Source organism: Stegostoma tigrinum, chromosome 14 (assembly GCF_030684315.1).
Source record: "Stegostoma tigrinum isolate sSteTig4 chromosome 14, sSteTig4.hap1, whole genome shotgun sequence".
NCBI classification, from domain to species: Eukaryota; Metazoa; Chordata; class Chondrichthyes; order Orectolobiformes; family Stegostomatidae; genus Stegostoma; species Stegostoma tigrinum.
The window spans coordinates 52686604-52702038 of record NC_081367.1 but is presented as its reverse complement, the minus strand read 5'-3'; the positions used below and the strand labels follow the sequence as shown (position 1 = coordinate 52702038).

Below are 15435 nucleotides of genomic sequence, written 5' to 3'. Positions count from 1 at the left end.
AAAGCTGACGTTTCGGGCCTAGACCCTTCATCAGTCAGCTTTTGTGCTCCTGAGATGCTGCTTGGCCTGCTGTGTCCATCCAGCCTCACATTTTATTATCTTGGATTCTCCAGCATCTGCAGTTCCCATTATCTCCAGAAATTCCCTTACATGTCTGTTGTTCACTTGTCCCTTTATGGTCACATTGTCCCAGTCAAACTGATGGCCCTTATTGTCTGTGTGTATTGAGACAAGTGAATATTGGTCATATCTTTTTACTGCCAGCTGGTGTTAGTGTATCCTGGTCATCAGTTTCCTCCTCATTTGTCCAATGTAATGTCTATTGCACTTGTTGCATGGGATTTTATATACCACATTAGTCCTGTTTACTGTGGTATGGTGTCTTTAGTTTTTTTTCGCATTTGATGCAGACTTGATGTAGGTTCGCGTGCAGCAAACGAACAACCACATCCGCAACCTGAGCTACAAATTTTCGCTAAGACCTTAAAATCCTACAGGACACAGCATGCTAAAACAGGCCTGAAAAAGGGAAATCAATGATATCTGACAAAGCGCCAGCCACGAACAACTCAGTTTGGAATGCCTCAGGAATCTCATACTGCCTCACAGTGTAAAATACAAACCACCATTAAACAATCCACTAGCAAAAAGACTGATGGAGCAAAACTGCTACAGAATGCTTTGGGCAATGATCACAGACACCCACAGGTGCCTCCACGGATACAATCAGGAAATTGCGCACCAAAAATCTTTGTGCCAGAATTCAACCAACCTACAGTGGACCATGATAATAAAATGTGAGGCTGGATGAACACAGCAGGCCAAGCAGCATCTCAGGAGCACAAAAGCTGACGTTTCGGGCCTAGACCCTTCATCAGAGAGGGGGATGGGGAGAGGGAACTGGAATAAATAGGGAGAGAGGGGGAGGCGGACCGAAGATGGAGAGTAAAGAAGATAGGTGGAGAGAGTATAGGTGGGGAGGTAGGGAGGGGATAGGTCAGTCCAGGGAAGACGGACAGGTCAAGGAGGTGGGATGAGGTTAGTAGGTAGCTGGGGGTGCGGCTTGGGGTGGGAGGAAGGGATGGGTGAGAGGAAGAGCCGGTTAGGGAGGCAGAGACAGGTTGGACAGGTTTTGGGATGCAGTGGGTGGGGGGGAAGAGCTGGGCTGGTGGTGTGGTGCAGTGTGGGGAGGGGACGAACTAGGCTGGTTTAGGGATGCAGTAGGGGAAGGGGAGATTTTGAAACTGGTGAAGTCCACATTGATACCATGTGGCTGCAGGGTTCCCAGGCGGAATATGAGTTGCTGTTCCTGCAACCTTCGGGTGGCATCATTGTGGCAGTGCAGGAGGCCCATGATGGACATGTCATCTAGAGAATGGGAGGGGGAGTGGAAATGGTTTGCAACTGGGAGGTGCAGTTGTCTGTTGCGAACTGAGCGGAGGTGTTCTGCAAAGCGGTCCCCAAGTCTCCGCTTGGTTTCCCCAATGTAGAGGAAGCCACACCGGATACAGTGGATGCAGTATACCACATTGGCAGATGTGCAGGTGAACCTCTGCTTAATGTGGAATGTCATCCTGGGGCCTGGGATAGGGGTGAGGGAGGAGGTGTGGGGGCAAGTGTTGCATTTCCTGCGGTTGCAGGGGAAGGTGCCGGGTGTGGTGGGGTTGGAGGGCAGTGTGGAGCGAACAAGGGAGTCACGGAGAGAGTGGTCTCTCTGGAAAGCAGACAGGGGAGGGGATGGAAAAATGTCTTGGGTGGTGGGGTCGGATTGTAAATGGCGGAAGTGTCGGATGATGATGCGTTGTATCCGGAGGTTGGTGGGGTGGTGTGTGAGAACGAGGGGGATCCTCTTAGGGCGGTTGTGGCGGGGGCGGGGTGTGAGGGATGTGTTGCGGGAAATACGGGAGACGCGGTAAAGGGCGTTCTCGATCACTGTGGGGGGAAAGTTGCGGTCCTTGAAGAACTTGGACATCTGGGATGTGCGGGAGTGGAATGTCTGATCGTGGGAGCAGATGCGGCGGAGGCGGAGGAATTGGGAATAGGGGATGGAATTTTTGCAGGAGGGTGGGTGGGAGGAGGTGTATTCTAGGTAGCTGTGGGAGTCGGTGGGCTTGAAATGGACATCAGTTACAAGCTGGTTGCCTGAGATGGAGACTGAGAGGTCCAGGAAGGTGAGGGATGTGCTGGAGATGGCCCAGGTGAACTGAAGGTTGGGGTGGAAGGTGTTGGTGAAGTGGATGAACTGTTCGAGCTCCTCTGGGGAGCAAGAGGCGGCGCCGATACAGTCATCAATGTACCGGAGGAAGAGGTGGGGTTTGGGGCCTGTGTAGGTGCGGAAGAGGGACTGTTCCACGTAACCTACAAAGAGGCAGGCATAGTTGGGGCCCATGCGGGTGCCCATGGCCACCCCCTTAGCCTGTAGGAAGTGGGAGGAGTCAAAAGAGAAGTTGTTGAGTGTGAGGACGAGTTCAGCTAGGCGGATGAGAGTGTCGGTGGAGGGGGACTGGTCGGGCCTGCGGGACAGGAAGAAGCGGAGGGCCTTGAGGCCATCTCCATGCGGAATGCAGGTGTACAGTGACTGGACGTCCATGGTGAATATGAGGTGTTGGGGGCCAGGGAATTGGAAGTCCTGGAGGAGGTGGAGGGCGTGGGTGGTGTCACGGACGTAGGTGGGGAGTTTCTGGACCAAAGGAGAGAAAATGGGGTCCAGATAGGTGGAGATGAGTTCGGTGGGGCAGGAACAGGCTGAGACGATGGGTCGATCAGGGCAGGCAGGTTTGTGGATTTTGGGAAGGAGATAGAAACGGGCCGTGCGGGGTTGGGGAACAATGAGGTTGGAGGCTGTGGGTGGGAGGTCCCCTGAGGTGATGAGGTCATGAATGGTGTTGGAGATGATGGTTTGGTGCTCGGGTGTGGGGTCATGATCGAGGAGGCGGTAGGAGGTGGTGTCGGAGAGTTGGCGTCTGGCCTCGGCGATGTAGAGGTCAGTGCACCATACTACCACTGCGCCACCCTTGATACTGGAACAAACTATCGACACTAAACAACAGAGAACCAGGACAAGGAAAAGACTCCACCTACAGGAGAAACCAGCTAAACTAATCCACCAGGATGACTCAAAACAAATCAGTCACATGGGTTAAGGTACTGATCTGACAGACAACTCTCAGACACCGAAAAGGCCATCCTGATACGCGGGCTCATCTACAACCACAAGAACGCGAGTAAAATGGACTTCTTTGTGACGTTAAAGTCAACATTGAAAACCAATGAACTCGCTGACGAAACTCAGGCCATCAAACAAACAATAGCCCCAGCACTTAACTGTAAGTATGAATCAGACACTTTCAGCACAGTGGAGAGAGAGGTCCTAGAAGGAGGAAAACACTACAATCCTACCAGTGGACAAAGAGCGAATGACCAATGTTCTGAACAGATTGGACTGCATCGAGAAAGCACAGGCACTACTCACTGATGCAACAACATACCAACAGGTGGCGTCAAACCCTACACCACAGCCAGAGAACAAGATAACCCAGACACTCGAGAAACTTAAATATGTAGGAGAAATCACTAATGCTCAGAATAAAACTAATGGCTCAAACGCCCCCTGCTTCTATGGACTCCCCAAGGTACACAAACCTAGAGTCCCATTTAAACCAATAGTCTCCTTACCATGTACACTTATTCGCAAGCTAGTGATGGAATTACAACAGAAACTTAAACGCCCAATTAGGCAGATCTCTACATTCAATCCATTCAGCTGGAGGATTCCTTTCTCTGCTCAAGGACGCAAAAATTGACGAGGACGAAATAATCTCCTTTTGGTGTTACAGCACTTTCTTGCTAACAGTATGTCAATTGACATAGAGACACTAGCAATGCTGCTAGGCGGAGCACTGACCCTGAACACCAGCAACAACATCAGTAAGGACAGCTTACTGAAACTACGAAATTTATGCTATATTGCACTTCGCGTTCAATTGCCAAACATATAAACAGATCACCACACTGGTGGGATCACCCATCTCGGGTCTCATCGTGGAAGCAGCGATGTAGCCACTGGAACGCACTGCCCTTCCTATAAGCTAACCTAAGATACGTAGATGACACACACACACATAATAATCAAAGAAATGAAAGTAGTAGAAACCCACCAACTTCGTAACAGCATCTTCGCAAGCATAATTTTCACTATCATTGCAGAAACATTATAGAAATCATGGAATCCCTACAGTGTGGAAATAGGCCATTTGGCCCAAGAAGTCCACACCACCCCTCGGAGCATCCCACCCCACCACTATAGAGGAAGAAGCCAGCAAACAGTTCCTGTTCTTAGACGTAATGATAGAGACTAACGGTGAATTCCAGACCCATGCCCCACACATGGACCAAATCCTGAACTTCAATAGCACCCACCCCATCTTACAAACAGAGCTGTATTGAGACACTATTTAAATGAGCCATATCTCACTGCAACACCTTCAGAACTCACGGGAATGGGAGAAGAACACCTGCACAAAATGGATAATCCAAGAAGTTTCATCTGCTGATGCGCACAAAACAAATGTCAGTCAGAGGAGACAGTACAACAATAGACACTGGTAACTCTACATCAAAAGTATATCAAAATGACAACCAGGCTCCTTAGACTGCGTAGGATCATGATTGCACACAAACCTACATCAGCACTGTCAAATGCAATCAAAGACCAAAGACCCCATACCGAAAATAAACAGGACTGTGATATACAGAATCCCATGCAGTGAGTGCAATAAACATTGCATTTGACAAATGGGAAGGAAAATAACGACCAGAATACATTTAATACCAGCTGGCTGCAAAAAGATATGACCAATATTCATTTGCCTCAATACACATAGGCATTGAGAGCCATCAGTTTGACTGGGACAATGTGACCATACTGGGACAAATGAACAACAGACATACAATGTAATTTCTGGACGCCTGGCTCTCAACATAGGACTCCATTAACAAATGCATAGAAATAGATCCTGTATGCAGGTGTCAAGACCCACCGCACCAGAGGATCGTATAAATTTGGATCAGAGCAGAACACCAATGCTTCGATTAGAGGTCACACTGATGTTACCTGGAATGGTGGTGAAACATCTGCGCACCATCGAACAACAGGCTTGGCGAGCAAATGGACAACCGCATACACAACCTGAGCTGCAAATTTTTGCTAAGACCTTAAAAACTGTGTCATTAGTTCTTTGGTTGAGCAGCTTGCATGTGGAAGCAGTTTACAGAGAACGGATTCTGAAGGCCTGCAACAGAAATTGCTTGAAAAATTCTGCAGATCTTACAGCATCTGTGGAGAGAAGTGTGCAGATCTTCTGCATGCCCAATAGCTGCATGTTCTTTGCAGTCAAAACTCAATTTAAAGATAACTGGTTACTTTTCCAGCAGCAGTTTCAGTAAGCTTTTGACTTTTGAATTCATGTATCAGACTATTTCCAAGTGAATCAATTGCTGTACACTTTTTACGGACAAGTGAATGCTTTCAGCGAAAAAGACATTGGAATAACATGTGGTCTGGCTAGCCAAAAAAAATTGCGTCAACATCAGAACTGAGAAGCAAAGACCATTGAACAGGCTTCCTAGTTTGTCTTGAATCTCTGCCAATACTGTATTTTTCATTAAAATAAAATGAACAACTGAGGATGCTGAAGACCTGAAGCAAAAACAGAAATTGCTGGAGAAACTCAGCAAGCCTGGTAGTATCTGTGGAGAGAAAGCAGAGATAACATTGAGTTCACTGACCCTTCTTCAGAACCAAATCCATTTTTCCTATTTGTTTATGCACATGGGTGTGGGGTTATGAGAGAATTATGAGGATTAGAGATTTCATTAGAAAACATTGGCATCTAACACTGCTGTTTACCTGTACTATAATCTAATTACCTGTAACAAATAATTCTTGTTCAGTATGAAAATCTGGTCCATGCTTTCTTTCAGACTTGGTAGTGTGCATACTGTAAAAAAAAAAATACTTTGGTATGACTCTGGGAATAGTGGTCTGGCTCCAGGCTTCTGTTCCAATTAATTTTGAATCTCATGGTGCTACTGTAACACTGCAATTAATTCTTGTTAGTCTGGGGGTGATGCAGCATCACTTTCAAGGGCATCACTTTGCATTTGCAGCATTGGTGAAATAATAGCCAGAGGCGTCAGTGCAGAGGTTTGGTTGTTTTTTGGGCATTTAGTCTGGTATAAAATATAAAATTAACCATTTAACAATCTGAGTATGTCAAGCTTACAAAATGACCAAAAAAAAGATTCTGTTCCAGGCATCTGCAGGCCGTGCTCTGTATGGCAGCAGTTGAGTGTTTGGAAAGTGTCTCTGTGTTTGTGCTGCCGACACGCTGGTAGTTTTTCCTCATGTAACAAGAATAACGCTTCAAAAGTAATTGATACTGAAATACATATTAATCATCCTGTAAACGTAACCTCTTTGAGTTAGTCCGAGAGTTTGGTCATGGCTTCTAAAATTTTAAGGCTTTGAGTGTTAAATATTTTGATTAGGAAATACAAGAGGCATTTGTAGATGGGAAGAACCATCTGTTGCCGTTCGTGTCCTTGGGGCAAAATTATCTTTGCAAGTATTGTTAATGTTTTGGATAATATTGTAATAGCCAATTAACACACAGCAGGTTACAACAAGCAACAAAGCTGAGTAATCAATAAAATCTGTCTAAGTAACACTGGCTGAGTGGTGAATATTTCCCAGGATACTGGGAACACACCTGATCAAATAGTGCTGAAGAATCTTTTAAACCAGGTTTTATAGAAAAATAGGACCTTTTATTGTGTGTCTGATCTGAAAAGCCATCTTCAATAATGACAGTTTTTACTGCATTGATATCATATGCCCAAGTCCTGAAATGAAGTTTGAACTATCTAACTTAGGAGTGCTTAGTTAAACTGAAGAGTGTTTTTGATTTCTTTTATTCATTCATGCCACATGAGCATCACTGGCTAAGCCAGCATTTAATGCCCTTCCCTAATTGCCCGAAGGACAGGCAAGAGTCAATCACAATTCTGTGCATCTGGAGTCACAGGTAGGCCAGACCAGGTAAGGATGATAGTTTCCTTCCCTAAAAGATATTAGTGAACCAGATGGATTTTTCCCATCAATTGACAATGGCATCATTGGGCTCCAGACTTTTAATAAATTCAGATTCCATCATCTGCCATAGTGGAATTTGATCCCCAGTCCGGGTCTCTGGATTAACAGTCCAGTGATAATACTACTAGGCCATCGCCTCACCAAATTTTGATTGCAGCATCTGTGATCCAGATGCTGCCTTAAGCTTAAATACAGTCCTTTAGTACTTTCTTAAAAATGGTGATCTTTCTCCTGTCCCTTTTTAATGATTGCAGATTTCTGGTGTAAGTTATTGTTGTGCTATGTGAAATGTGTTGAAATAATTTTGCTTCATTGCTTAGAACTTGGCAAAGGGTGGAATGGCCTTTCCCTGCATAACTCTGGATGGAGCGATGTGTTGTTAGGTTGAGAGATAATGGGAACTGCAGATGCTGGAGAATTCCAAGATAATAAAATGTGAGGCTGGATGAACACAGCAGGCCAAGCAGCATCTCAGGAGCACAAAAGCTGACGTTTCGGGCCTAGACCCTTCATCTGATGAAGGGTCTAGGCCCGAAACGTCAGATTTTGTGCTCCTGAGATGCTGCTTGGCCTGCTGTGTTCATCCACCCTCACATTTTATTATGTTGTTAGGTTGACTTGTGATATACAGGGAAAATTAAGTGATCAAGATGTAGACATATAAATCTGTAGTGAGTACTCTGGAGAGGGAATATGCATCTTCTGCAAAAACTCCTTGAAATGAATAAGCGTTGGATTTCAAACAGGAGTTGATGGAAAAGCTCAATGGATCTGGTAGTATCTGTGGAGAGAAATCAGAGTTAACGTTTTGGTTTGAGTGACTCCTCAACTCATCAGTTCGTCTGTGAACTTCTGTGTTCCTGTAGTCTTCCAGTAAATTTAGTGTGAAAGGGAAAGAGAAAGATGCAAGTCATCCATTTTTTTTAGAAGAGGAGAGCATTTGATAATTACTTGGGCTTGATTATTGGATAAGTGACCACCTATACTTGTGTTTGACCTTTTCATGTTTGCGTTGTGACATTGGCTAATATGACCATGTTCATTAAGGCAGATAAGACTGATAATATAAAACTGCTAGGCTGTTTGAATGGGTGCTGTTCCTGTACTACCAGTGTAGGTTCATATTAGATTCTAACTGCTGGTTTGAGAATGATGAGCAACTTGCACTATTTTCATTTTAAATGGACTTCTGTGATTTGGTCCCTCAAGTTCTGCAATATTTTGCATTATTCTGTTGTAATACTGTTGATTTAGTCTACAGCGTGGTAGAGAGGTACATGCCTTTCCAAAGGTATTACTGCAGAGAGAATGAGAAGATCCTGAACTGAGATACCAAGTCTTATAGTTTATCATTTCCTAAACCAGAAGTGGTTTATTCTGGGCTGCCTTACATCCTGTGTTAATGTGATTAAGTTTAAAGCTTTGATATTTTATCCAGGCTTCCACATTCTGTTTTGGTTTTGACAATCTTTCCCACAACCTAATTTGAGATCTGTGCTTGTATTTTTTTTCTTTTACCCTTTGCTTGGAACTTTAATTGAAAATGAAGATTTTTAAAACACCATGATGCAGACAAAGTAAATGGAGTGAATTTGAAGAAGTAACTGGCATGGTGAACAGGGACACTGCAACACTACAATGAACATGCATTTACCCAGTGCCTTCCATTACCCTTGAAATCCTGGAAAGTTTTTGAAATTCTTCTGAATCTCAATTGTTGTCTTGATGTAGAAGGCATTGAAAATCCTGGGGTAACTGGGAAGAAAGCATGTAAACCAGTTACATTCACAAGGGAAAGGCTATTGAGAAAAATCACTAGATCTAAAACTGTCAACTGCTGGTGGACTTTATCTTCAGGTATTAAAAGACTGGCCTCCTGACATATTAGATGCCTGGGTGTTTTTTTTCCCCCAAAAACTGCTGGAGTCTGGAAAGGTCACAGTTTGAAACATACTGAATGCAAGCCCTCCATTCAAGAAAAGAAAATGATAAAGGGCAAAGTACAGGTGAGTTGGCTTAACATCTATCATGGAGAATAAGTAGCAATTGATTAGAAAGGAGGTAGCACGGTTGTGATTTGAATGTCAAAGTAGCCTCACAGGGTCAACTTGGTTTTGTGAAAGGGAGATAGTTTTTGACTAACTTTCTCAAAGGATTCTAGTTTCTAACAAACAGAATGGATAAAGGGAAACCTGTAGATGTGATATGGTCAGTCTTTCTGAATTTAAAAGCTTCCTACACAAAATAAAACTTAATTGCTATGGATTGTAAATTTGTAAAAATTATTTAGATAAAAGGACTGCCTCTGGCACTGCTAAGATTGTAGATGACACAAAAGTAGGGAAGTAAGTTGTGAAGAGGACATATAGTTGCAAAGGGGTTCTGCAGGGATCATTGTTGGGTCTCAAATGAGAATTATAAAGTTATGACTGGCAGACAGAAAGGAGCCTTTCCCCTTTGTGGAGGGGTCAGTGACATGCAGGCATAGATTTAAGGTAAGGGGGCAGGTGTTTTAGAAGGAATATGAAGAAAAATGTTTTGACCTGGAGAATGGTGGGTATCTGGAGCTCACTGTAAAGGTGGTAGAAGAAGAAACACTCAGAACATTTTGAGTACTCTTGTAAAAGTCAGCCCCTTATTTTTTGGCCAAAAGATCTGGAATTTTCCATATCTAATGTAGAAGATGACCCTAGTTCTTCATGGATAATGGACCAACATTTGAGTGTCAAGGAATCCTGAATGTTAATGTTACAATGAGGAATGACTTACTTTTTAGGCTGTTGTGTGTTTTCAAATTTCTTCATTGTTTTTGTGTCAAGATGCCAGCCAGAAAAAAGCAATAAGTATACAGCAGCATTTAAACAGAGTATTGAAGTTGCAGAAAAGACAAATAACTGTAGCAGCAAGAAAATGCTGTGTTTCGGAGAAACTTATTGAACCAACTTCACACAATGCAATAAGTGTGCCAACAGAGGTAAACCTGGCAAGTGGCCGCAATTGGAGAAAAACGGTGCTGAGTGGGTACTGGAGGCATTCTTACACCTGTGGGTTTGCAGCAGTTTCATAAAGTGGCTCAGCACCATCATCTCAATTTTAATTTTTACTATTTTTATTGTATCATTGTTATTTATTATGTTATGATTTTGTCCAATACAATAAGCACGATGTGCGAAGTACTCAGTTTGAGAAAGCAGTGAGCAGATTCCAGAATATGAACTTGGACTTTTATCAACGGCTGCTTCTGAGCAACAGAGGAGAGACTGGGGAACGTGGATTTATGAACAGAGACTAGATGTGTGTTTCTTTATCTCTGCCTGTCTTCCTCGCTCTCTCCCTCTTTTACCTCTTTCCCCCCCACCTGACGCCCCTTTCTGTCTTTCTGTCTTTCTGTCTTTCTGTCTTTCTGTCTTTCTGTCTTTCTGTCTTTCTGTCTTTCTGTCTTTCTGTCTTTCTGTCTTTCTGTCTTTCTGTCTTTCTGTCTTTCTGTCTTTCTGTCTTTCTTTCTGTCTTTCTTTTGCTCCTTTTTGCTTTCAGCAGCTCTTTTCTTTGCCATTTGAGCCCCAGTCATTAGCACTGCTGCCTCACAGTGCTGGGGACTGGGTTCGAATCCTCCCTTGGGTGATCGTCTGTCTGTGTGGAGATTGCATATGTTGTCCGTCTGTGTGAATTTCCTCTCGGGTCCCTTGTTTCCCCCCACAGTCCAGAGATGTGCACCTACGATGGATTGGTCATACTAAGTTGTCCTAAGTGTCCAGGGATATGCTGATTAGGTGGATTAGCCATGGGAAATGCAGGGTTATAGGGTTAGGGTGGGTCTGCGATTCAGAGGGTCAGTGTGGATTCGTTGGGCCCGATGGCCTGCTTCCACACACTTGGGATTCTGTGATTTTTGTTGTGCAGCATTAGCTGAGGACTGCAGGAGTCCTGTGGCTTCACATTAGCGGGAATAAGACAGCAACTGAACAGTGGGACACTGGCTGTTTTAATTCTTGCTACTCAAAGACTTAAAAACTGCAAAGTACAACTGCCTTTACCTTCCTGTCTCTACCAGACAGCTGAACCAACCTCCACCCCACTCTCCTCTCTCCCCCCACTACTTCAAAATAAGAAACTAAACCCTGTGTCTTATGGGTGTATTTGTTGTGCTTTTTCCCAGTAATTGAAGTCCACTCACTTTTACTCAAAACAACCCCCTGGAATTGATTCTCCATTTTTGTGGCGGGACAGTGGCTCAGTGGTTAGCATTGCTACCTCACAGCTCCAGAAACCTGGGTTCAATTCCACCCTTGAGCGATTGTCTGTGTGGACTTTGCATGTTCTCCCCATGTCTGGATGGCTCTCCTCCCACAGTCCAAAGGTGTATAGGTTGTGTGGATTGGCCATGCTAAATTGCCTGTAGTGTTCAGGGATGTGTAGATTAGGTGGGTTATAGCGGGGTGGATCTGGATGGGATGCTTTGAGGCTCGGTGTGGACTGGTTGAGCCGACGGGCCTGTTTCCCCACGAGGGATTCTATTCTATTCTATGATTTTTGATCAATGAACTGGATTTAGATAGTGATAGCTTTATGGTACAAGTTGAAAAATTCAGTTGTGGTTGAGAAGAAGTTTGTTTTTTAAACACAGGGTAATGACCCACTTCTAACCTGATCATAACATATGTTTGTAGAAATCACTCAGCAATGCCACCATTCAGCAAGACTCACTCTTGTCTGTCTGATACTGGCTGCTTTTTTGTTTATTTCCCTGTGAGACAATGCTATGTGTGCTGGTGTTTATTATCTGCCCCTAATCGACTTGGAGAAGATGATGAGGAGCTGCCTCCGTGAACAGCTGAAACTTGCTGGTGGAGTAAGTGGTACAACTGAGCATTAACACTTGCAATAAAGAAAGGCAGGGATAGTTTGCTGATGCTTTTCTCTGCTCTTCTTACTAAGATACTGTACCAACACAGTTGCATGTAAATATATTATGATGATTTGGACCTTTTTTGTATTTAAAATAGTGCTTTTCTGGATTTGTATTAATGTAAGAATTTTTATTAATAAAGTGTCTGAATTCTTGATCAGTTTTAATGCTACTGATTTGAGTGATTGGAAGGTTTCCGTTTGAATCCCAGCAGTGGTTGGTATTTCATCAAACTTCTCCTGAGGTAGAGTGCTGATTTTATTAGTTCTGTTTATCACATTATTACAACTGGTTTTAATGCTTTAAGTGAGTCATATTATTTTCTAGTTGCAGAAGGTGAACCAGTTTGACTTTCAAAATTAACTTTTGGACATGGTTCCTTTTCTCAAAATGAAAATTCACTTCTATTTTCACCAATTGCCGATCAAACAGGTTACCTGGAATGTCATGCCTGGCACATGCAACATCTGATTATCTTGGGGTTCAGTTGACAGGTCCATTGAACAAATTGCATCTCTCTCTCCTGCAGCTTTTTAAGACTTAGAAGATCAAATTTATCATCTACATCCATTTCCAAATTAAAATGTGCAAGCACCCTTTCAGAAATTTTAAATCTGACGGTTGTCTTGGGAAATCTACCGAGGCTACAACATATTAGTCTCCCAAGAATTGGATTTGCAGCATTAACTGTTGTAATCAAATTGAGCTAATCCTTCATGATGTTTTGGCAAATTACATCCAGAAAATAGCTGGGTGTTAGTATTGCATAGTGAATAAAGTAAACAACAGAAATGAAAAGATATTTGATAGATTACATTTCCTTTGGTGTGTTGGTTTTGAAGACCGTTCTAATAGCAAAGCCATTTGAAGTACATTTTGATCTATTGCATTTTGGTTGATGTAATGTCTTTCAATAGTAGATTTGGGAGTTGTGGTGTGATGTGTGTTGTTGCAATGAGTGACCTCATTTTGTGTACTACAGTGTTTACTCTTAATAATATGACAGGAAGGAAGTGAACGTAATTGCCAAACAGCCAAGAAATACTAATTTTGAATGTGACCTGGTTCAACGATGTTTGGCTTTGAGAAATATGTTTTACTTCCTTTGTGTTATTTTTGTCTTTATATGTCCTGATGTTTTGCCGCTGGTCTCTTGAACTGGTCTTCTCCTGCAGTGCCTTTGCACTAACTGAAATTGCAGAAATTTGATAGTTTCGGAGGCACGCCAGTCTTTGTACAAGTTAGCTTAAAACTACGAAAATCAAATGAGCAGATGGAAAGTAAGTTGACTGTCGCTGTGTCAAGTATTTGTTGTGAAAGTTCAAGAAAATCATCTTGTTTTAGAGAGGTGAATAAAGGAAGGAAACTCCTCAAACAAATATGATGAAGTAGTCATGCTTATACATTCCTAAAGCACTATTATGCTTTTTTCTGCATTTAAAAAAATACCTAATTGCAATTTGTACGGCTTGGAAGGAAACATGTGAATGTAGAGCTTAATAACTAGTTAATAGAAAATTTGACTGCAGGCATTGAAAGGGGTTGAGGCACTTGTTAAAACTCAGCTGCAATGTTGTGTATGTTCTAGGTGGCACATTATGGGAAGGGTGGGAATGCATTGGAGAGAGTGCCCAAGTGATTTACAGAAATGGCTCCAGGGAAGTGAGTGATGAGCTGAATGACAAAGTTGGGACTGTCCTTCTTGGAGAAAAAGAGACTAAGAGGCGATGTGACACAAGTTTTCAAAACCGTACGCAGGGTGGTTGAAGGAGACAGAGGGAAGCTATTTCCATTTATAAAAGAAACAATAAGGGGGGGCATACATATTTAAGGATTTGCAAAAGAAGCAAGAGTGATGTGAGGGGGAAAAAGAAATTCAGTAAGGGAGTAATTAGGATTTGGATTGCATTGCCTACCAATATGGTGGTGGCAGGTTCAATTGAGGCATTTTAGAGAATAGTGGTCGATTATTTGGATTAAAAGAAAATGTGCAAGAATAAGGGGAAATACAGGGGAATGGCAGTTGGTAATAATCCTCATTTGAAGCACACTAGGCCAAATGGTAAGATTTCTGTGATCAAACTCGAAACCAAGACCTGTTCGAAATCACAAAGGAGGCTAGACTATTAGAATAGATATAAGTAACTTCCCACTCTACATAGAAATAGGAAGCTTATATTGAAATGAATGAAGTAAATGGATAAAGTGTAAACCTGTATAAAATCAGAGGGAGCCTGCCCACTTCAGTGCATACTCGTATAAGAATGAAGACTCGTAAAACGTTGCAAAGAAATAATCACTAAACAGAATAGAGAACTGTTTTAAAACTTAGAGGTATGATCTTTGTGGATTGTGCAGCACAAACTGATTGATTTGTCTTAGAAAGAACACAATCCCTGTGGAATGCATTGGCTGGAGACCCATCTCGTGTCATGTATAATTGTAAAGTACTATGATAGTTTTGTCGTCATCTAACTAGGATGCTCGCATAAATGCGTGAGCTATGATAGGGGAGGCTTTCTCTTGACAAGCTGTGTCCCCTGTATGCATGCTTGTATAAAGATTGGATCTTCAACTATATCGGTCTCTAGTGTCAACTGAATACTTCTGCGGGTCGAACTTTCTATCTTTTGTTGTGAAAATTCAACTACATAGTGCAGTTGAAATGAAAGGAATTAGTGCTCTCAGCCATTTTGTTGGCGTTGCTTATGAAGGAAAGCACGTTCAAGTTTTTTTTACTGTGTGCATTTGCCTGGTTCCACATTGATTGTTCTACTGCCTGTTTTCTTCCAAGTGCCTTAGGCTTGTGCTATAACGTGGGAATATTTGGCCTGTTTGGAGTATGATTTAGAATGTGAATTATTTTAATTTAAAATTATCTTTAAAATCAACTTTCCACATGCTTCAGCAATTTCCCCCACTTTATATTTTACACTAACTATCCCTGTCTTTAAGTCAGACCACCATATTTATGTACAGTTATGGAATTCTTTCATTTGTAAATGAGCAACCACTCTTATACAATTCATTTTCTATAAAATCTTTACAACAAGCAGGGAAGCTGCATTTTTGTGACTCGTGTTTTTTAAACCCAAAGACGAGTCACATTGGACTTATGGTTAATTCTGTTTCTCTCTCCATGGATGCTTCTATCTGTTAAGTTTTTCCAGCATTTGTTTTTATTTGAGCAATGTTTCTATCTCGTGTGCATGATTTGTGCTCGGTGCCTCATGGGAGAGATTGGTATTATAATGCTGTCCCTTTCCTTTAAACCACCCAGTCTCTTCCTATCGATGCTTGCAATTCTCTGTCAATTCTCTTTTGCTTTAAATTTTATTCTAAGTTCCTTCTAATAAAGGCATAGTCTTCATATGTC

The 15435-nt window shown here is 42.5% G+C and overlaps 1 protein-coding gene across 18 annotated transcripts in view; it reads left to right on the top strand.

The window, feature by feature from the left end:
- LOC125457523 (disks large homolog 1-like) overlaps positions 1-15435 on the top strand; it is a 406012-nt gene that overhangs the window by 121451 nt on the left and 269126 nt on the right. The window contains exon 1 of one of the 18 annotated variants that reach the window (XM_048541846.2): positions 13310-13339. The exons of the other annotated variants lie outside the window; for them this stretch is intronic. Within the exon in view, the coding sequence (XP_048397803.1) occupies positions 13325-13339 (15 nt within the window). The 5' untranslated portion in view covers positions 13310-13324. Of the gene's footprint in view, positions 1-13309; positions 13340-15435 lie in introns of those variants that run through there. 18 annotated transcript variants of the gene reach the window in all.